This window comes from Mastigoproctus giganteus, chromosome 10 (genome assembly GCF_048544385.1).
Source record: "Mastigoproctus giganteus isolate SK-2022 chromosome 10, ASM4854438v1, whole genome shotgun sequence".
NCBI classification, from domain to species: Eukaryota; Metazoa; Arthropoda; class Arachnida; order Uropygi; family Thelyphonidae; genus Mastigoproctus; species Mastigoproctus giganteus.
In genome coordinates, this window is record NC_143584.1 from 99,314,410 (window position 1) to 99,337,756 (window position 23,347).

Here is a 23,347-nt window from a genome sequence, read left to right on the forward strand (position 1 = left end):
CCACTTTATTACCAGCAGCAAGCAGCCATATAGTTGGGAACATCTCAAACGACCCATTTGCAATGCTTTGTATCCACAAATCCAGCTTATTCTGAAAGCCTTGAATCTTATCCACACTCGAATAAAGATTTTTGTTCTTGCCTCGCATTTTTTGGTTCAGCTCATTCAAGTGAATGAAAATATCGAAAAGATATGCCAATTTGGTCACCCATTCATCATCTGCAAATAAATCTTCATACTTACTCATGCCCCTCAACTGTTAAAAAAGTCTGTACCTCCTCCTTAAGTTCAAAAAGGCGCATTAACACTTTACCAGGTGAAAACCACTGTACTTCTGTATATGGCAGGAGTGTAGGAGTGTGGTGTGTTCATATTTAATTTTCCTGACACAAAAAGAAAAAAGCAGTGAATTGAGGGGCTGCGATTTGATGAAGTTAATAACTTTTACTACTTTTTCCAGCACAACTTTCAGATCTGATGACAAAGACTTGGCAACAATAGCTTCACGGTGAATAAGTCAATGGTCCCATTGCATGTCAGGATTAACTTTGTGCACTTTAACCACAAAGCCTTTAACTCGACCTGTCATAGAAGTGGCTCCATCTGTGCAAACACTAACACAATCCAATAACTTCCAATTTAATTCATTTTGAGCATATATTCATTGGTAACACAAAATATTTCTTCACCGGTGGCTAGCTCAGGTAGTACTTTGCAAAAAAGAAATTTGTTTCAATTACATCTCCATCGATGAACCGCATGTTGGCAAGAAGTTGAGCGTGACCCCTAACATCTGTGAACTCCTTGATCTGAAGTGAGAATTTCTGACTGCTGTTGATTTTCTCCTTCATAATGTCTTCAATGTCACTGGACAAATCACTGACTCAGCAACTGATGGCATCAGCTGAGAGTGGAATTTTTGAAATTTCATTAGCAGCTTCTGTGCTGTTGTTGTAGGCTTTATGGCGCAAGAGAAGCAAAGCCATAATGTGCCTAACTATGGTGATGTTAAATACATAGTTATATCTGTATAGATGTTATTTAAGTTTATACTGTGTTGTACAGTTCTATTTGTTTGAGGAAATCAAAATTTTGGTCACGTGTGGCATGTATGCTAGTAGGTCAGAATTGCTGAAAGAGGCAGTCTGTCATGGAAAATGAGGTAAACATAGCTTGTCGCTCAGTACTATATTTGGGGCAATCAAAAAGTAGATGTTGGACAGTGAGCTGAGCGTTGCACTTTGTGCACTGCGGGGGATCAGTGGCCGCAAAAAGATAAAGATGGGCCAGATGCGTGTGGCCTATTCGTAATCTGGCTAACACGACTTCTTCACGTCGGTGCTCCCATATGCTAGAGCTCCAAGGTTTTAGATCTTTTTTTATACCGAGTAGCTTATTGTTGCCTTGATTCTGCCAGATGTGTTGCCATTGTTCAAGACATCGTTTCCTTATAATGTACTTGTAGTCAGATGCAGGTGTAGTAAATGATTGGTCTATAGGATCAATAGCAGTTTTGGCAGATAGGTCGGCATGTTCATTTCCAGATATTCCAGAGTGACCAGGGATCCAACAAAAGAGAACTTGTTGATTCTTCTGGTTTAAATTAGTCAGAGTATTCCAGATCTGTATGAGTAAGGGGTTTTCATGATTTTTATTCCACTGTATAGCTTGGATGGCACTAATGGAGCCAGAGTATATAACACTGTGCACTATGGCTGTTGATAGTATGCAATTTAAGGCTATACGAATAGCACAGAGTTCTGCAGTATAGCTGCTACATTCGGTGGGGAGCTGCTTGGATATGGCAACGTTGGGAAATAATGCTGCTGCTACACCAACGTGATTGTCAGTTTTAGACCCATCTGTATAGATTGGTGTATACTGGCCGTGCTGGGTTCTCAATGTGGCATGTATTTGTAGTATACTATGTTGGGACATAGTGTGTTTTCTCCAGGCTGTGAATGAAAGGTCACACAGCGGTATATGATACATCCAAGTGGGATTGTATGAGAGGCAGTAGGCTGTATCTTACTAAGGCCAATTTGCCAGTCAGTCTATAGTGCGCAAAGACATATACCGGTTGATGGGTAAGATGGGTTTATAGATGGGTAAGCTCTATAAAGGTTTTCCCATTTAGGAGAGAAAAGTCCATTCCAGGTGGGGTGATTTGGATGCCCTTTGAGTTTTGCTGCATAATTTAATAAAAGCATTTGTCTGTGTATCTGCAAGGGTGTTTCATGCGCTTCGGCATATAGGCTCTGAACCGGTGATGTGCAGTATGTCCCCAGTGCAAGAACAGCACTGTGGCATACAGGATCAAACCAACATAAGGCACTTGGTCTAGCAGAGCTATAGACTACAGAACCGTAGTCCAGGCGTGACCATATTAATGCATGGTACAGATATATTAGTGTGTAACGGTCAGTCCCCATGTTGTACCATGTTGCATCTGCAACAAAGGGATCACGAACCCAGTTAAAATCTTCAATGCTCTCTCCAAAATAATCCTTGAACTTCTGCTTCAGGTTATCTGCTTCAGGCAACTCTTAAGACTTTAAGCTTTTTAAGACAGGAAATCTGGAGCAATTTTATATGTTCAAGGAAGGTGAGCTTCTGGGTCCATGACTATTTTCACCATCTCTTTACAATAAGCTGGCATTAACAAAGTTTTGGCTATTGTGTGTTGCTTTTTGGCCTTTGTGATAAGTTCAGCTACTTTATAGATAGCTTCCTGTACTTTTTCCAAAACACGTACCAATGAAGTCATGAACTTTGCCTGTTTTTTGTTTTGTTGCACCAACTGTCAAAAATAATTGATATCTTTGCATGCCAGAGAAGAACGTTTTGTTGAGAAATGTCTTTTCAGTTTACTGGGAACCACAGCAGCATTGCTCAGTTTTTCTCTGCACACGATACACTCTGGGATTGGGCATGCTTTAACACCACACCAGAAAAAATAAAAATAAATAAAAATAATTATCACTATACTGCCTGCACACTAATTTTTGTTTCTTTTTTTCAGGCTCGTCACTTTCAGGACTTGCACTCGTGGAAGGAATACTCCTTATGAGGAACTTGTCCATTGTTAAAAAAAAAAAAAAAAAGTAAAATCAACAACGTTATGGCTTGCGATTACGTAATAATAGTAGTAGTAGTAATGGCAAATAATACAAGAAAGCAAGTTTATATAGCATCAGCCAAAAAAACAAAAGCAGTACACTAATCCGTACCCTCCAAGTATTTGTCTAATTCTCCCTTGAATTTATTCAACCCATCCATTTCCACAACAAATGGAAGACTGTTCCAACAATCAAACACCCGCTGAAGGCAAACTTCCACACATCTATGCTGCAACCATCCTCCTTAACTTGAAGAATACCATTAACATTCAGCTTACTCAATCAGATATCCATGCAGGCGCCTGGTCTTGAGACACTGCAATTTGCAGAAGAGCTGAAGTCTTTCTAGGTAAGCACCCCCCCTCCCCCTTTTGTTCCCTTCACCAATCTGGCTGCACATCTCTGCACCCATTCCAGCCAATCTACATTCACATCCTTCCTGAAGTGAGGCCTCCAGACATGTACACGGTATTCAGGAAGTGGCCTAACCATGGTCTTATACAAAAGGATAATAACCTCCTTATCTCTGCTAACAAAGTTTCTGAATATCATGGACAAAACCCTATAAGTAGCAATGGCAACATGTATGCAATGCTCAGAGAATTTCGCATCTGATTGCACAATCAACACACAAGGTCTTTTTCATTCTCCACTTCCCTGAGTGTAGTACCTTGCATCTGTCAATGTTAACCTTAACTGCCATTTCTCAGCTCATCGATCCAATTTTCCTAGATCTTGTTGCAGTAGCACACCCTGATGACTATTGGTAACAAATGTAATATTAGAAAATCATTTATTTTCTATAATCTTTGTGCTCCAATTTAAATACAAATTTATTCAATTTTTAATATATGCTATTTTATACTTTTTTTTATTGATATTTAATGTATATGGATTGTAATATGTAGTGTTCTTCCTCTGTAAGGCTTAAGCTGTTTTGGAGTATTAAAAAAAAAAAAAAATCAACCTGCCAACCTTTGTATATATCTGCAAACTTAGATATTAAGCCTGATATACCGTCATCATTATCATTGATAAATACTGAAAACAACAATGGACCCAGCATTGAACCCTGGGGAACTCCACTGATAAGATTAGTACATGAAGAACACTGCCACTGACAACTACTCTCTGTATTCTTCTACTTAATCATCCCTTTATCCACGCAGCAACTTTCCCTTAATGCCACATTTCTCCAATTTGCACAGAAATCTTTTATGTGCAACAGTATTAAAAGTCTTCCTCAAATTTATCTATATGATATCAAAATAATTTTTCAGTTCCTTGGTCACTGCATCATAGTAATCTATCAGATTGGTTAGACAAGACTGCCCCTTTACAAATCCATTCTGTGATTGCAGTATAATTGCATGTCTAAATAGTCCTGCATTACTTCTTTAACCTGATTCCATTATTTCAAATTGGAACAAACATTAAGCTAACAGATCTGTAATTACTCATGTTGCCTTTTGATCCCCCCTTTAAGAATTGGGGATATATTCACACTACTCCAGTCCATACGGACCTCCCCTGAATTCAAGGATGCTCTCATAAGTATGGCTAACAGTTTGCTTACCTCCTTTGCTACCTCCCTTAATATAATTGGATAGATTTCATCCATCCCAGGTGCCTTTTTTTATGTCCAACTTCTCCTTCCCTTTCCCTTTAGTTCACAAAGTCATTTAACTACTCATTAGAGTTTCATAAATTTCCGGCATCTCTTACCCTAAAGAATTCTTCATGTGTGAATGTAGATACCTATAAATACCTATCCAATTTGTCTGCAACCTGAGCAGTTAACCCATAAACATCAAGTGGCTCAATGTGTTTCAACCTCTTCCTTCCTTCTATTGTTAATATAAGCACAGAAATCTTTGCTGTTTTTCTTTATGCTCTTTGCTAAAGACTTCTCATAATCTGCCTTAGCTTGCGTAACCTCCTTTGTGACTTGATTCATAGACTAATTTATATCTACCACAGACTTCTGTATCAACTGATAATTTATATGCATCCCAAGCACCTTTATTCTCTGCCATGTGTCTCAATAGTTCATCTGACAACCATTTAGTTCTAAGCCTTAAACAGTATTTCTTTATTGGTATCAAAAGACTAGTAGCTTCTTTGATTACTTCCCTGAATACTTCTTATTTTGGTGTTGGTAACATCATCAGTTGGTCTCACTGCACACAATTTAAAAACTGTCTGAGAACTCTGTAGTCATCCTTACTGAAAACAAAAGCCTTTCCCTTTACCTTTGACAGTATTTATGTCTTTAATTAAATCCCACATTAGTACACTGTGATCGCTGCCACCCAGGAGGTACATTACATTGCCATTAAACCTCTTGTTATTACCTCTCTAACATGCTGCTGTAGAAAGCAGTCATTCAAGAAATCCGCAAAAGTCTTGCTATTGTGTGGGTCAATGCACAAATTCCAGTCAACATCTGGAAAGTTAAAATCCCCTATTAAAATTCCCATTCTGATTTGCTGGTCCAATCAGTTTCCATGTACAGCTTTTTGGTATACTCATCACAGTCATTAAGTCTATAACACACTCCTACTCACTTTTGTTTTCCCAGTGCTTATATTACACCAAACTGATTCAACATTGCACTTGTCACCCAAGTCAACTGAATGCAATGCATTCAAGTTACTTAGACTGTATTGCTAGTCCATTCTCTTGCTGACTTGCATTTCAACATATATATTGAAATGTTATTATAACGAACATGTACGGCAAATAAAAAAATATTTTTGTTATAATAAAATTTCCATTAAACTGAACATACCGGAATACTCAAGAAGTATGGTATAAAAAATTAAAAGACACATTTATAATTATTTTGTAAATAAACCAGTAAATTTTTTTTTCATGTTTGGAATGTCTTGTTCAGCCATTAAAAATTGCCAAAAATGCTGCACCATGTCATTTGCTTCTAAAATTGTAATGACATTTTCTTCATTGTCATTATCATCCCCTTCACTATCCTCTTTTACTTCCTCTGCAGACACATTGTTTCCTTCATTTATGATTTCTGAGACAATTTCTTTTTCTGAGTCCTCTTCAAAAGTAATTGTATTGCACTACTATATCAGTATTGATAAACTCTTCCAGCTGAACTTCAACACTCAATTTTTGACACAGATATTAAATGTTAGCCATTTTATGTCATAGCATATGTTACTGACCATGTCATAGACCATGACATGGTCAATATCAAACTTTATTGCATGCTAGTCCTATTGTGCTATTATGACTTTGAAAAAACAATTTAGATTATGGTATAGTTTAGGGCTGAAGTCTCAGGTTACATAAATAGTTTAATGTACAAGTTAGTGCATTTCCATAATTTCTGTACATAGTCAACTACATAAGTAGTTATAAATTGGCATCACAAATGGCATCATGATTAAACTACCATCACCCATACGGCACCGTTTTGGAGCTGATTGGCTTCTCATCAGTGGGTGGGCATGTACCCTGGGGTTGCAATGATGATAACCCAGTTGCAAAGTATAAATCCACAATATGAGAGATGCCTGATGGTGTGGAGTAATTTAGATTACAGTACAGTTTAGGGCTGAAGCCTCGGGTTACGTAAATAGTTTAACTAAGGTACAAGTTAGTGCATTTCTGTACATAGCCAACTACATAAGTAGTTATAAATTGGCATCATTATGTATATCTCATATTGTGAATACCTTCACAACGAGTTGCCAGGCGCCTCCGTAGCCAGGTGGGAAGGAGCAGCAGTGCGTAGCACATGCTTCTTGATTAGACCGGGGTTCGAGCCCGTCACCACCAAATACGGAGGATGTGAAAGGTTAGGGAATGACCACCGCATATTCCCGGAGAAATATGGCCTTAGTTGCTAATGCTCCTAAAAACCAAATAACAACAACAACGAGTTGCCACGATACTGTACTACCTCGAATAATTAACACTTCACCATAGGAGAAGACTATTGTTACTTATTCTCATGTTACTTATACCCACATGGCACCATTTCAGAGCTTATTGGCTTCTCGTCAGGTGGGCAGGTACCCTGGTGTTGCAATGATGATAACCCAGTTGCGAAGTATAAATCCACAATATAAGAGATGCCTGATGGTGTGGAGTAATTTAGATTACGGTATAGTTTAGGATGGCATCCGCTGAGAATAAATAACAATAGTCTTCTCCTATGGTGAAGCATTACTTATTTGAGGTACTGCAATATCATGGCAACTCATGAAGGTATTCACAATATGAGATATACTTAATGATGCCAATTCATAACTACTTATGTAGTTGGCTATGTTTAGAAATGATGCAAATGGACTAACTTGTACATTAGACACAGTTTATAATTGTAAAGTGCCTACAGAATTCCAAGCTGTACTAAACATTTACATGGCCTCTAAAATACTTATGTTAGTATCACAACTCACGGAAATGTTACCTACCATCTGTTTAATTTTGATAATTCCTTGATCCAGTGGATGATACACTGAAATTCAATTTGCAGCAGAAATTCAATTTTGATATTTTCCAAATGACATGGAATAAGATTATATTGGTACAACTGTTGATCAGTAGTAATATTTTCCATTTATCAGCTTTCAGGCACTGTTCTAGTGACAAAATCCAATCATAAAAAATATTACCAGTCAACCATGCTTTTGAATTGTTTCAGTACGTACAAGGGAAATGTGAAGATTTTTGAAACACCTCTGTGTTTTTGTGTTTGAATAACTCATGGAAGTACTTTTCACTACCTGTGGAATTCATACACAGCAGAATTGTAATTCTTTACCTTGAATTTTTGCTGCTTTATATTTTTCATCTTTAAAGTTCAATGTTTTGGTTGGTATTAACTTATAAAATAAGGCAGTTTCATCAGCACTGTGAATATCATGTGGAGAATATGCTTTGATTATGAACTTTTTTTTTTTCTCTCCATAATATCACAGCTTTTGATGAAGCAACACCTTTTACTTTAAGCAAGAAAGATTTTGCAGCATTTTATAATACGTGCGAACACTATATATTAAAATATAAATTTTTTTGCTTAAAGATTAAAAATGAATTTTTTTAGGCATATTATACAAGAATTATATTTCTCAATTAAAATTTTGGGTGCTAATATTTATTAGCTTGTCAGTGTGAACCTTGACTTTGAAGAGATATGAGGCCAAAACTTTGAAATGAATTTCTCCATTATGAATCGCAAATTTTCTTCCAAATGTGATGTCAACAATCTTTTCCTTTTTTTTTGTTTTTGATATCATTCATTAATGAAAAAGAACTTTCACATGTGTATGTTGATACAAACATAGAAAGTACTTTGAATACTTCTGTTTGTAATAAAGGAAATTTTTTGCCCTTGGAAGAACCTCAGAATTTTAAAATAGCTTTGTGTTGCAAAAAGACATTTCAGAGATAAAAACGACTATATATCAACAAGTTCTAACTCAGCATTCATTTTGATTGAAAATTTGTTCCAAGATACTGATTTCAAAATTTCTGTAATTTATCGTTAATTCAAATTTTGGGAAGCGTTCTTTCAAGTAGTTGTTGTTGTTATTTGGTTTTTAGGAGCATTAGCAACTAAGGCCATATTGCTCCGGGGATGTGCGGTGGTCATTCCCTGACCTTTCCGCATCCTCCGTATTTGGTGGTGACGGGCTCGAACCCCGGTCTAATCAAGAAGCGTGTGCTACACACTGGTGCTCCTTCCCACCTGGCTACGGAGGCGCCTTTTCAAGTAGTCAAATCTTTCTTGGAATTGGTCACTAAGGTCTTTGACTACATCCATTACAAACAATGGGCAGAACCCAGCAGTCTCCTCCAGACATTTTTTAAGAGTAGAAAAATTAAGAAAATTTCCTTTTAAAACTTGATTCTGAAACACTTGAAGTTTTTTCTCAAATGAAATAATCTTCTCGTATAAAATTACCACAAATTTTATCTTTTACCTACAGCCTCAAATTTAACTCATTTAAATGGCTGAAAATGTCAACCATGAATGAAAGAGTAATCTTGAAATCTTCAGTAAAAATTTCATTAAAAAGGATTTCTCTATTGCTTTTTGTTAGAAAAGCTTTTTAATGGACGGTGCACCATCCATTGGTACCAACTGATAAGAGTTTACTCAGATCAATTTTGTGCTCTGTAAGGAATTTCATAAGTGCATCATATATATATATATATATATATTTTTTTTTATGGTAACCCCAAACACAAGAGGTATTAGAACCTATAGTACTTAGTACCGTGCTTGGGTTGGAGGTTCAGAAGACGAAAGAAGATATTTGTTGACATTAGACTTGAACTTCTGTAGACTGTAATTTGCAGGAAATACATATGACTGAAGGTTGTTCCAGAAAACGGCAGTTGAATGAATAAATGAGGGAAGATGAAAAGTTGGTTCTGCGAGTTTGAAGTTGGACGGTAAATGGATGTTGGCTAGTGGTGGCACATGGTCGGACTGTTTTGAAAGAGAAAGCAGGAATTATAGAAGGCAATTCAGAAGAACAGTGCCCATGGAAGTATCTGTAGAAAAGACATGCAGCAGAAACAATAAGTCTATGAGACAGTGAGTGGAGAGACTCTGTTAGAGAGGAGTCATTAATTAACCTAAATGCCCTCTTCTGAATGAAATCTAGAAGCCTGAGAGAGGTTTTGGGGGCACCGCCCCGTTTGTAGGAACAGTATTCAATGGTAAGCCGGATTTGCGATTTGTACAGGTACAGAGTGAACAGCTGTTTGGTAGAAAAGTAACGCCGAGAGCGAAAGAGAAAACCAAGTTTTTTAGATGAAGAGGAAGCAATATTAGTAATGTGCTTGTGCTAAGAGAGATTAGAAGTCAGGGTAATCCCCAAAAGAGATATATCATTTATGCCTAGAAATTGGAGTGTCACCAAAGTTAAGCATAGGAGCGGAAGAATCCTTTTTGCGATATATAAGACAAGACTGAGTTTTAGAAGGATTGAAATCAACTAAGTTGTCTTTGCTCCACTGGAGAATTATTTGGAGATCGGCATTTAAGGAATTGGTAGTGGATATTCGAAAAGTTGAAGCTTATTGAGCAGGGCAAGGTTTTTCAAAATGGAAAGTGGAATGCAATGTGCTATCATCGCAAAACTATGCATAGCATTTCCAATCAATGGAAGAAGGTCATTAATACACAAGAGGAAAAGAGTGGGGGAAAGAACTGAACCTTGGGGGACACAGCATTAGTGAAGAGTTAGAAGAAAGAGAGCCATCTACTATCACACTCAGTGAGTGGTCAGAGAGAAAGCTGGATAACCAATTACAAAAAACAATTGGCAAACCATAAGATGGAAGCTTGTTTAGAAGACCTTTATGCCAAACACGATCAAAAGCCTTTGAGATGTCGAGAGCAACTGCTTGTGTTTCACTGAACTTTTCGATTGAATTTATCCATAAATGGATAACATAAGCCAGAATATCACCAGTGGATTCCACTGGTGATATTCTGACATTGTGGATTCCGACATTGACGGAATATATACTGGCAATCATTCATCAGACGGAAGGTTTCTAAGTAGTTTAAGAGTTGGCAGTTAATTGATTTCTCCATTACTTTAGAAAGAGTAGAAGTAATTGCAATGGGAAGATAATGGGATGGGAGGGATTTCTCACCGTTTTTAGGAACTGGCTGGATATGAGCAAATTTCCAAGCAGAAGGAAAAACACCTTTGGAATAAGAAAGTGAAAAAAGGCAGCAAAGAATAGGAGTAAGTTCAGGAGCACAGGTTTTGGAACAAGTGGAGAAATAACATCAGGACCTGCAGCTTTCTTAGCATCAAGATTCGTCAAAATATTTCTGACATCCTTTTGACGGAAGACCACAGGAGGCATTGAATGGAGCGTGTTGGGAATCGTGGGGGGGTGTTTTACCAAGATCATTAATACATGAGTTGGAAGAAAAATGGGATGTTAGCAGGTCAGATTTATCGTTGGCTGAAGTGACAACAGAACCATCTGGTTTTGACAAAGGTGGGAGCAAAGATGGGCAAAAGTTGGGGCCAATAGCTTTGGCAAGAGACCAGAATGCTCGGCTACCATTAGGGCAAGAAGCAAGTTTTCTACCATTAGCCTATTCAAAATCTAGTTTGGACTGATTAATAACTGCTTTACAATTGTTGCGAGCTTTAGTGTAGGCAGAAAATGAAATTTAAGAATTGGAAACAAGCCAATTATGACATGCATGCATGCAACATTCTTCTCTTGAACAGCCTTAGCACATTTATTGGAAAACCAAGGTTTAGATAAAGGACAAGATTTTAAAGTGGAGTATGGGATAAAGGATTCCATTCCTACAAGAATAATTTCACTGACACGATCTGAGCAAACGTTAACATCAGAAGTTTTGAAACAGTAATCCGACGAAGTAAAAGAAGAAAAGAAATCTCACAGGTCATCCCATTTTGCATTCTTATAATGCCAAATAATACGAGGTTGGGAATAGCCATGAGATAAATGCTCCATTGGAGAAGGGACAGTCACCAAGTTGTAATCTGAGGTGCCTAAAGGACCACTCACTTCGACTGTGTACTTAGAAGGGTTGTTTGTGAGAAAAAGATCAAGCGTGTTGGCTGTATGGTTAGGATTGTCCAGTATTCTTGTAGGTAAATGAACAATTTGCGCAAGGTCATTAGTAATTGCAAAATCTCAGCATCTCGACCGGCTGGATCGGTGTGAATAGAAAACAGAAGCCAACTGGAGTTGTTAAAATCACCAAGGAAAATTACTACACCGTTAGGAAAGTTGGACTGGAGAAAGTCAAGTTGCAAAGAGAGGAAGTCAAAGAGCTCCAAGTGATTAGTGGAGTTGGAAAACGGTAGAGAAAACAGATGAATTTGATAGAATGATGTAGAGAGATTTTAAGCCAGAGAAGATCGAAAGGAGGAGATTCCAAATTAACAAGTCTCTGACAGGGAATATCGGAACAGACATATGCGCAAATACCACCTTTGAGGTGAAAGGAATCATGCAGCGAATAATTTCAGGAACTGAGATGAGCAGTAGTTGAATCAACCGATAACTGACATTCTGTCAGAAAAAGTACATGGAATTCAGCAGACTGCAAGTGGAAATGAACATTGAGATTAGAATTGAGACCACGTATATTTGTGAAATGAACTAGGAAGTTTTTGGGAGGTTTAGATCTTTTTGCAGATAAGTTTACTCTATTAGTTTGACAATTCATGGTATATTCAATAGTAAGAAAAAGTGGGGGGGGGGGACATGCTGTATGTAGTAATGAAATTATTGGATATGGCATACACATGGTAAGAACATACCCAAATCCTTGACATAACGTGGCCTTGACAATGTCCCCCACATACACACTACTCAGACTCCCTCCAGTCACTATCTGGCAGAGTATAGGTAGCAAGATTATACACTGGCTGATCCGGAAACCTCCTAAAGGGTTACCATAGGTTCGGTCCAGTGTACTAACTAGCAGCCATCATATACATCTTTTCCAGTTGTATCACCAGTAAGCGGCAAAGCAACTGCCATCATGTTGAATGAAACGAACAAAGCACATGAGTTGTGATATGCCCAAAACATCAGTCGACTGATCAAGTGCCAGTGAAAAAAATACACAACTTTTGATTCTACCTAATAATTCATTGAATATTACATCTGCCATTTTATGAACTCGATTTGAAACTGTATCATTACTCAAAGGAATATTTTTGGTTGAGCTAATCAAGGTAGCTTTCTGTTTTTCTGGTACGACGCTAGCAAGCACTTCTAACGATGACTCTACACAATTTTTTATATTATTTCACCACTAATGTAAAGCAATGAATTCTTTGCAATTATATTTGATAAAAATAATCGAAACTTCATTCGCTAACACTTTACTACCATTAGCTTGACCTAAATTTTAAATATTTTTCTATCTTTCAAGTTTCTTTTTTTTCTTCTTGAAGTTTATCTTTTCTAATATCTAATTTGGGAAAAGCTTCATGAAAATTCCTATGGTGTGTTCACAATTCGAATTCCTATAGCCAGCCAAACACGCCTGACATAGTAAGCAAATTACACCAATTCCACTACTATTAAAACTGCAGCCATTATCAACCCACTGCAGGATGGAAGCCTCCTCAACAATTCATGCTGAGGGAAATGGACCATAATCTGCCACGCTGGTCCAGTGTGGGTTGGTAGATCGGCCGTATTTAGCAGTCAGGGGCTTGAACCCCGGTCTACTCAAAGAGCGTGTGCTACTGCCCTCCCGCTCCTGACCACTCAGTTACGGAGGCCACTACTATTATCTATTACCAAATAATTGTATTCCTAAGAGGACTAAAATGCATACTTTTTAATTTTTTGTTTCTTTGCTTTTGAAATGTGTAGGTCTAAATCAGACTACTGCAAAGTAGTATTAATGCATCATTTTTTGACTCATCATGTTCGTTTTGGTTTCTTTTTAAAAACGTATCCATTTTAAAAGGTTTTAGGAATTTTAGCTAAATCTGTTAAAAGAAAATACAATTAAGCATTTTCACACAAAATCAAAAGATTTCTTACTATAACACTTTTATCACCTTTAAAGTCAGCACTATACATATACGGTACCTATTACAGCAGCGCAACTGAGCAAAACCTGGCGGAAACCTGTTCTAATCTGTTAAAACCAGAAATTGAGAATCACATGAGGAGCTAAAACCAGAAACTGAGAATAACATCACATCTTCAGTCTGCAGTGACACTATGGCGACAATGATCGTACTCTCAGCAAAGTATTTTGTAAAAAGTTTTCTTACATATTGCAGAAAGTTGAGAAACAGAAAGCACTTTTTTTAAATACAAAGATTTATACATAATTTTTTTAGCTTAAGCAAAGGTGCTCACGCATTTTAGGATCGGTTGTGAGTAAAATTTATTTTTTAAAGAGCATAATGGTGCTTGGGAGCAACAGGTTAAAAACCCCTGCTCTACACAAGAAGTTCCATACCATAGCATTCTCACAGCCTGTGACTCCAATCCATACTGCCTTCAAATTCCACAAGGCAGAATGAATGGACAAAAATCAAACATTTTCACATAACATGGGGCCTTAAGTAGTAATTTTTTGATTGCACCTCTATAAACCATCTCACCAGTACGGATTTTCCTTCTTTGTGGTCCACTGGCACCAGAATTAATATTTTTCATAATTTTTTTCTCTATCCCTGAGAAATGTAGACAGTGTCAATGAATTGATATCGTACTTTTTCTGCAAAACTGTCTTTTCTCATTCCTTTGTCTATTTCATCAAGTGTTTTTCTTTTAGGGAAAATTGCTTCTGTTTCTTTTTTTATATCCATTACGCAAAGGCCACAAAAATGAATAAAAAGAAATTTATATTTCCAGCAAAGGAACAATGCACAATGAAGAAAGGAACAATGCACAATGAAGAAAGGCACAATGCACAGTGTACTGTCAATATCACAGACACAAACAAAAGGGTTGGAGTGTAACTGTGCCTTGTGAAGTCTCACCATATATTACTAAAATTAATGTATTACTAATAACATTCATGATTACTGAAAATTTCATTATTTCTTGGCTAGAGAAATAAACTGAAATAAACTTAAACTCATTAAACTGAAACATTTATACTAAGATGTATAGTCAGGGAGACGACACTACAAAAAATTCATTAAACTGAACATTTCATTATAACGGTTAAAACAACATTTTACTGTATGCATTTTCTTTAAGGTAAGTGGGGAAGATTAAATGTGTACAACTGATCATGGAACAATATTTATAAACATGTTATTCATATTTTAGATCCTAATTTCCACCTGGATTAAATAACATTTGCAATAATAAATAAGATCAAATGTACATAAAATATCCAGATGTTAATGCACATATTCAATAGCAGTTTTAAAAGGCTTCACACTGAACAAATTACCTGCGAATTTGAGATATAACAGAGTCCCGCTTGAGGCAATGAATATTTTCCAAAATGACTGAACGTTCTCTTGAGGCATCTAAATGAGTTGTAAACCATTCCACTATTGCTTTATTGTCATCCCACAGGTATTGCTGTAGAAAATTTGAAATACAATAAAAAAAATAAAAAAAATGAAGTTATCAATTTTAAGTATATGAATATTAACAAAAACAATAAATACTAACAAAAAAAACCATACGTGAAATTCAGAGATTAAAGCAGTGCTTAGCTGAACTATCAGTATGTATATTTTTATTTAAAGAAATAGGTAGACATTTTTGGTCCCCTAAATAAGCATATATACACTATCAAAACTACTGCTTATCATCTTCATAACACTTCTTTAAGCTGAAAAAAATGGATTTTTTTGCTCTTTCAGTTTGCTTCTCTCACATATAATGCAAATGAACTTCTCTTGAACATTTAATAACATTTACTGCTTGTACCAAATATTTAATTTATTTTTATTTATAATTTATTCACAGCCCACAGAATAACATAATATCTGTAAATGCCCATATCACTCAATTCTCCAGGCTGCTGGTTTGTATGTTTAACAAAGTGAAATAATCCAGAACACCTAATGAAAGGGAAAGGGAGCACATAAACTTCCTGGCAGGAGAAAACTAAATGGCATCAGAATTGATAGTCCAGTATGCACTAAATGATCCAAAAATTCAATTTAGGGATTTCCAACCTATCTATGAAAAATGAAGAATTTTGGATTTGGTAGTCATATAGCTATGTGAAATATGTAGTCATATCGAAAGATTAGATTAGAAAGATTGGTGCTTCCAATAACAAGAATGGAGTGTGGAACAGTAGAAAAAAAAGGTCATGTGGTCTCATGAGTCTCAATTTATACTTTTTTGCACACCAATGGTAGGGAAAAGTGGCATGAACCTCATGAAGCCATGCATCCAGAATGTCCTGCATCTACCCCTCAAGCAGCTGGAGGAGCTATTCATGGTATGGGGTATATTCTGTTGTTATGGTATGGGTCTGCTCATATCATTATAAGGTCATGTCATTATAAGCTCATACCATTATAAGGTCCAATGAATATCTTGTATAGGACCAACATCACCCTGATGCTTCATTTTTACTTGGATTACAATGCACGGTGCAAAAACTGTATCTCAATGTTTAAAGAACCATTGCCAAGATTTTCAATGTCTACTTTAGCCACTCAGTTCTTCAGATGTGAATCTAATTGAGAATGTCTGCGATATATCGGAAAAGGCAGTTCAGGTATGCAGTTCTCTACCAACCATAAAACAACAGCAGAAAAATATCCTAATTGAAGAATGGTCAAAGCCGGAGCCTAAACTCCCTTACAGACTTAGTGGAATCCAAACTACAAAGTGTATGGGCTATAGTTCGGGCAAAAGGTGGCCCTACAAGTACTGAATTAAGGTTTCTAATTTTTTGGCCAGTGAATGTACATCAAAATGTCCTAAATGTACTGCATTGTTGTAGTACATTCGGCCCTGGAGAGATTGTAGTAGTAGTAGTGGCATGTGATGCAAGAAAGCAAGTGTATGAGATTATGCAGCATCAGCCAAAAAAAAAAAAAAAAAAAAAACACACCATTCCCTCCAAATGCCTGTCCAGTTCCTCTTAAATTTATTCAACCTATCAACTTCCACAACGACAGATGGAAGTTTGTTCCAGCAATTAACTACCCGCTGGCTAAAGGCAAATTTCCGCACATCTATTCTGCATCTATCTTTTCTTAATTTGAATTTATGTCCCCTTAGGTTCGTAATCTGAACAAGTGGAAGGATCCCATCAGAATTCAGCGTGCTCAACCCATTCAAGGCCTTAATCAGATCACTGCGCAGGTGCCTAGTCTCCAGCCACTGCAATTTGCAGAACTTAAGCCTCTCTTGGTAAGAGGATCCCTTCATTCACCTCACCAATCTTGTTGCCCTTCTCTGTACATGCTCAAGTAAATCTACATCCTTCCTAAAATGAGGCCTCCAGACCAGTACGCAGTACTCAAGGCATGGCCTGACCATTGCCTTATACAGAGGGACAATCACCTCCTTCTCCCTGCTAGCAAAATTCCTATATATCATTGACAAAACCCCATGACCTGCCTGGCAGCCTGTCTGCATTGCTCAGAAAACTTCATATCCGACTGCACAATTACTCCCAGGTCTTTTTCATTTTCTACCACCTTAAGTGTAGTACCACACAGTTGGTACGTTTCTCTCGGGTTACTTCTACCCATATGCAGTACTTTGCATTTGTCAAGGTTAAATTTCAGTTGCCACTTCTTAGCCCATCTGCCCAAATTATCTAGATCCTGTTGCAGTAGCACACTGCCATTACTGGCATTAACCCTGCGAACCTTGTATCATCTGAAAACTTCAACATTAAGCCTGATGTACCTTCATCAATATTATTGATAAATATACAAAAAAACAGTGGACCCAACACCGAACCATGTGGGACTCCACTAATAACATTAGTCCATGAAGAGCAGCACCCATTGATTACCACCCTCTTTCTTCTCGCACTTAACCATCCTTTTATCCATTGTAGCAACTTACCCTTAATACCATTCTGCTCCAATTTGTACAATAGTCTTCCATGCACAACAGTGTCAAAAGCTTTCCTGAAATCCATGTATATGATATCAAAATAATTTTTTGCATCCAGTTCCTTTGTAACCACATCATAATAACCAATCAAAATTGTCAGACAAGACTTTCCCTTAACAAACCCATGCTGTGTCTGAATTATTGCTGCAGTCTTGTCTAGATGATCCTGCAATGCATCTTTAACCAGTGACTCCATTATTTTACCAAGAACAGAAGTTAAACTAACTGGTATACTGATATATTGTGCAAGGCTTATGGAGTAGAATTTTTCTCAGCATGGTCTGTGCTTGTTAACAGGAGATATTACTTCTACAGGAATGGGATACACTTAAATAGAAAGGGTGAAGAATATTTCCTGATGCTATCGAGGCAGTGTTAGGTGGGTCAAAAACTGCTAGCCACAGGCAGGGGTGAAAGGATGCTTGCACTGCTTCTATTGGAATGAGCAGCTGCCTGGAAAGCGAGGTACTGGAGATTTCAAGGGCTGCTGGGAGTCATCACGAAACAAGTAAATACATGGGCTGTGTCAGAGTAACTAAGAGTAAGAATAGGTGCATGTATTCTTGCATGTACAAATATGCTAGGAGTATAGTAAATAAATTTGATGAATTTGAGGTACTAGTCAAGACATCAAAGGCTGATGTTGGGATATCAGACATGGTGTTACACAGAGATAAGGAATGCAAAATTGGAATTTGGGGAATACAATGTGTACAGAAAGGATAAACAGGATAAAAGGGGAGGAGAGTTGATGCTGTTAGTTAAGAAACACGTAAAATCGAAGGAAGTGCATTCAGTTCACACGGGTGGACAGCGTAGGTTGAGTCAGTTTGGTGTGACAAAAGCACTGGGAAAACCAAGTTGAGAGTAGGAGTGTGTGTTATAGGCCTAATGATTCTGATGAGTACAATGAACAACTGTACAGGGAAACACAATGGACCAGTAAATCAGATTGTCTATTCCCAGATACAGACTGGAAACTATGGGTTGGTCACTCGTACACTAGCAAGACTTTTGTGGATTTATTGGATGATTGTTTTCTACTGCAGCATGTTTGAGAGACAACCAGAGGGAGTAAGACTCTTGATCTGATTATCAGCAGTGATTCTTCATGCATTAAGAACCTGCTGATAAAGGAACCACCAGGTGGCAGTGATCACAGATTGCAAAGAAAAACAGTAAAGACTTCTTTATTTATGTAAACTCTGGAAGGAAGGGAATGAATCAGATAGGTCCACTTGACATCGACGGTTCGATTGTTGATGAACCTGCTAAGGTAGCTGAAAAACTGAATGAGTATTTTGCATCTACATTCACAGGAGGAGGTATGTAGGGAAGTTGAGGGCAGAAGCTATCAAACCCTGGCAGGCAGCTAAATTATTTCGTAATAACTGAAAGCAAAGTGGAGGAGAAATTGTTGAAATTGAACATAAGTAAGGCATCTGCGGTGGATGGGTTATATCCAGTTATATTAAAGGAAGCTGCAAAAGAAGTAAGCAAACCCTTAGCCATAATTATGAAAGCTACATTGGACTCAGGAGACATTGCACATTTCCAGTCTCCATGGACTGGAAATGTGCAATGTGTCCCCAATTCAGGCGGATCAAAGGCAGATCAAAGGGTGACACAAGTAATTACAGACCTGTCAGTCTAACTTCTGTTCCAGGGAAAATAATGGAGTCACTGGTTAAGGAAGCGATGCAGGATCATCCAGACAAGACTCCAGTTACAATTCAGACACAGCATGGGTTTGTTAAAAGGAATTCTTGTTTGACAAATTTGATTGGATACTATGTGGTCACAAAGTAACTGGATGCAAAAAAATAATTTTTATATCATATACTAGGAAAGCTTTTGACACTGTGGCACATGGAAGACTACTGTACAAATTAGAGCAGTATGGCATTAAGGACAAGTTGCTACAACGAATAAAAGGACAACGAATAAAAGGACAGGGTGAAGACAGAGAGTGGTTATCAATGGACACTGCTCTTCATGGGCTAATGTCACTAATGACATTAGCCCATGAAGTCCCCCAGGGTTAGGTGTTGAGCCCATTGTTGTTTTCGATATTTATCAATGATATTGATGAAGGTATATCATGGTTAATGTCTAAGTTTGCACACGATACGAAGGTTGGCAGGGTTGTTAATGACAATAATGATCGTATACTACTGCAACAGGATCTGGAAAGGTGTCTTGGTGTCTTGTCAATGATATACTGGAATTTTTGCTAGCAGGGATACGGGGGTGATTGCTCTCTTGTATAAGGCAATAGTCAGGCCTGAAAGCCTGACCATTGCCTTATAAAGCTTGTTTGTATTCTGCCCATGCCAAGTTTGTTTCTATTGGGAGTGTAATGTAAGGTGTATCAACTGCCTGTAGTCTACATAGGGGACTAACAGGCAAAGAGTGTTGTGGGGTTCTGGTGATCTGGCCGCCGCATCTGCCAGTTCATTACCCCTGATCCCAATATGGCTTGGTATCCAACAGAAACGAAGGTCAAAAGAATGCTCAGAAGGAGAATGTAACACATGCTGGATCCGGATCAGGAATGGATGAGGGTTATACCTTGTCCCCAATAAAGCCTGCAGTATACTTAGAGAGTCAATACACACCATACACCTTTAATACTTGTGAATTTTAATGTTGTCCAAGGCTAATTGTATGGCATACAACTCAGCTGTATATATGCTGCATTCATGAGGAATCTTACCTGATAGTGTGATCTGGGAAGAGGGCAGCAGATCTGGCAGATGACTCTGACTTTGGGCCATTAGTAAAGACAGGCAAGAAGTCGAGGTACTGGGGATGGTGGGTAGCATAGAGTTGTAGGTAGATAGATGGTGGGGTGGTGGCCTTACACCAATTTTTGATGGAAAAGTCGCATGATGGTAGGCGAGCATGTCAGGGTGGAAGTAGTTGCATTGGTGACTGGGCAACATTTTCTACCATAATGTTGAGCTCTTGGACACTGATACCAAAGGAACGGTTCGCAGTCTGATGGGTGTTATAAAGAGTTTCCCAATGTGGCTCGAAGATGGATGTCTACATAGGGTTGTCTGGCAGGGATTTCAATTTAAAAGTATATTTTAGTGACAACTGCTTTCGTCACATGGATAGTGGTGGTTCACCTGCATCGACGTATAAACTCTGGACAGGAGAAGTTCTAAATGGCCCAGTAGCAATATGGATGGCTTGATGGTGAAGTGGGTCTAGCCACAGCAGTACGCTGTTTCTAGTCGATGTGTACACTTGAGACCCATAGTCTAATTTAGATTGCACAAGTGCACGATAAAGGTGGAGTAAAGTGCAGTGGTCTGCACTCCATTTAGCAGATGAGAAAGTACGTAGGAGTTCAATCCCTCATTCACTTTTTCCGCAGTTGACAGATATGTGGTAAAAATGTCAACTTCCTATTGAATACGAATCCCAAGAATTTCGTCTCGGGTGATACTGGAATGATGTTTTGTCTGAGCTTGAGCTCTGGTTCAGGACGAAGTTTCCATTTGTGACGAAAGTGTATGCAGATGATCTTCTGAGGCGAGTACCTGAAACCGTTAGCCAAGTCCTAAGATTTGACACGATCAACAGCGTGTTACAATTATCTTTCGATAACCCTCATGTTGCATGACTGACAGAAAAATGGTAAAGTCATCAACAAAGAGGGCACTGTTTACAGCTGGAGGAAGTTGTTCAGTAATAGAATTAACTTTGATAGCAAAAAACATAACATTCAGTACTGATCCCTGGGGGACTTCCTCCTCTTGACAAAGATCGAGACAGAACCTACATGAACTTGGAATGAACTGTTCATTAAAAAGTTTTTAATAAAAAGGGGTAAATGGCCATAAGACTTAGATCATAGATATCCTTTAAAATTCCAAATCTCCAAGCTATGTCATATGCTTTTTCCATATCAAAAAAAATTGACATCAGGTGCTCACTTTTGAGGAAAGCATTTCGGATAAATGTTTCCAGTCTTATAAGGTGGTTGAGTGTTGACCTGTTCCTTTGGAAACCACATTGTACTTTGGAAAGGAGGTCATTTGCTTCTAAATAGCACATAAGACTGGCATTCACCATCCTTTCCAGGATCTTACACATTCAACTTGTCAGAGCAATCGGACGGCAATTATTTGGAAAGTTTCAGAAAGGCAATAATGATTGCCTTATGCCAGGAGTTCGGAAATTCACCTTCAAGATAGACTCTCTTGTACAAACAGAGAAACTAATCCACGGATTCAGATGAAAGATGTTTAATCATTGCATAATGGATGTCGTCTAGACCGATGGCGCTTGCCTGGGATAGTGCTAGTGCCACTTTCATTTCCCATTCCACGAAGGGTTGATTGCATTCTTCACAGTTATTTTTTGACAACTTCAAATTTTGCTTTTCAGCATTTTATTTAAGGGCCAGAAACTCGGGGAATAAGATGTTTTGTCGGACACATTAGCCAATATCTCCCCGAGTGTTTGCAATTGCAGTTGGATTTGTGATTCTCCAGGATCGATGAAGGGTGTGATGTGTAACTGCCCTTCATTTTGCGGACTTTATCCCACACAAGCTTAGGTGATGAAGACTGGTTGATGGAAGATATGAAGTGGATCCAAGATTCCTTCTGACTCTGATGTCTTATGTAACGCACTTTGGCATGTGCACGTTGGAAAACTATTAGGTTATTTGTGGTGGAATAACAGTGAAATATCTCTCACGCTTTGATTTGAGCCTTTCTTGCTCTGTGCATTTAGTGTTCCACCATGGTTTTGGAAATGCCGGAAACTGAGTTGGTCTTTGAATTGTAATTGCTGCTGCTTGGACAACAGTGTCTGTAATGTGCTTTACTGTTTCATTAACTGGCTCCTTGCTGACTGTAGTGGTATCAAATGATGCCAGATCTTTGAAGGCATTCCAGTCAGCATGATCAAATCTTCCACCTAGATGGGTGGTATCCTAGATGGGTGGCAAGGTCTCCCATCACAAAGGTTGCAATCACTACCGTAAAGGTTGTCTTCAACCTCCCATGTACAAACAAGAAGGAAAGAGGTGGAGCATATAGACAGATAAATTGCAGTAAATGTACAGGTAGGCATGTGGAAAAAAGTGTTTTGTCCTACATTTAGCAGGGCCAGATCATTGTTTTCAAGCATGAGCCAGCCCCTTCCATTGATGTCAGCACTACCCCACAGAGTATTGTGCCATTAAAATCCCTTAGTAACAAAAAATGGGACAGCAGTTGCCTAATGAGATCATCAAGTTCTGCCTGGGATGTCATTCCCAGGTGGCAAATAGATGGAGCAAACAGTTAAGAGGAAAAATACAGTGAGGTGAACTGCTACAGCTTTTAAGTTGGTGATAAGTGGTGTAGCTTGAAAGGGGATGTAGTTACCCACAAGGATAGCGACTCCTCCGTAGACAGTCCATCTCTTTTGTTGTGCAAGTGAGGGTCCTCATTTGCCTTTAAATAGGTCTCCTGTAAGCAAAAGCATGTTGGCTAGTGCTTACAGAGGAGGGCCTTGATGTCCTCACAATTTCAATGGAGTCCATGGCAATTCCACTGTAAAAATTTTTGTGTATTCATTATTTAGATTTTGGTGGTCTGTCTGATGGTTTCCGAAGGGCTGAGGGCTTTATTTTCTCAGTC

The 23,347-nt window shown here is 38.1% G+C and overlaps 1 protein-coding gene across 2 annotated transcripts in view; it reads right to left on the reverse strand.

Annotated features, from left to right (window-relative positions):
- ACC (acetyl-CoA carboxylase) overlaps positions 1-23,347 on the reverse strand; it is a 1,497,654-nt gene that overhangs the window by 16,056 nt on the left and 1,458,251 nt on the right. For both annotated transcript variants that reach the window (XM_090383551.1, XM_090383552.1), the window contains one exon: positions 15,052-15,185. In XM_090383551.1, coding sequence (XP_090239677.1) covers positions 15,052-15,185 — 134 coding nt within the window. The remainder of the gene's footprint in view (positions 1-15,051; positions 15,186-23,347) is intronic.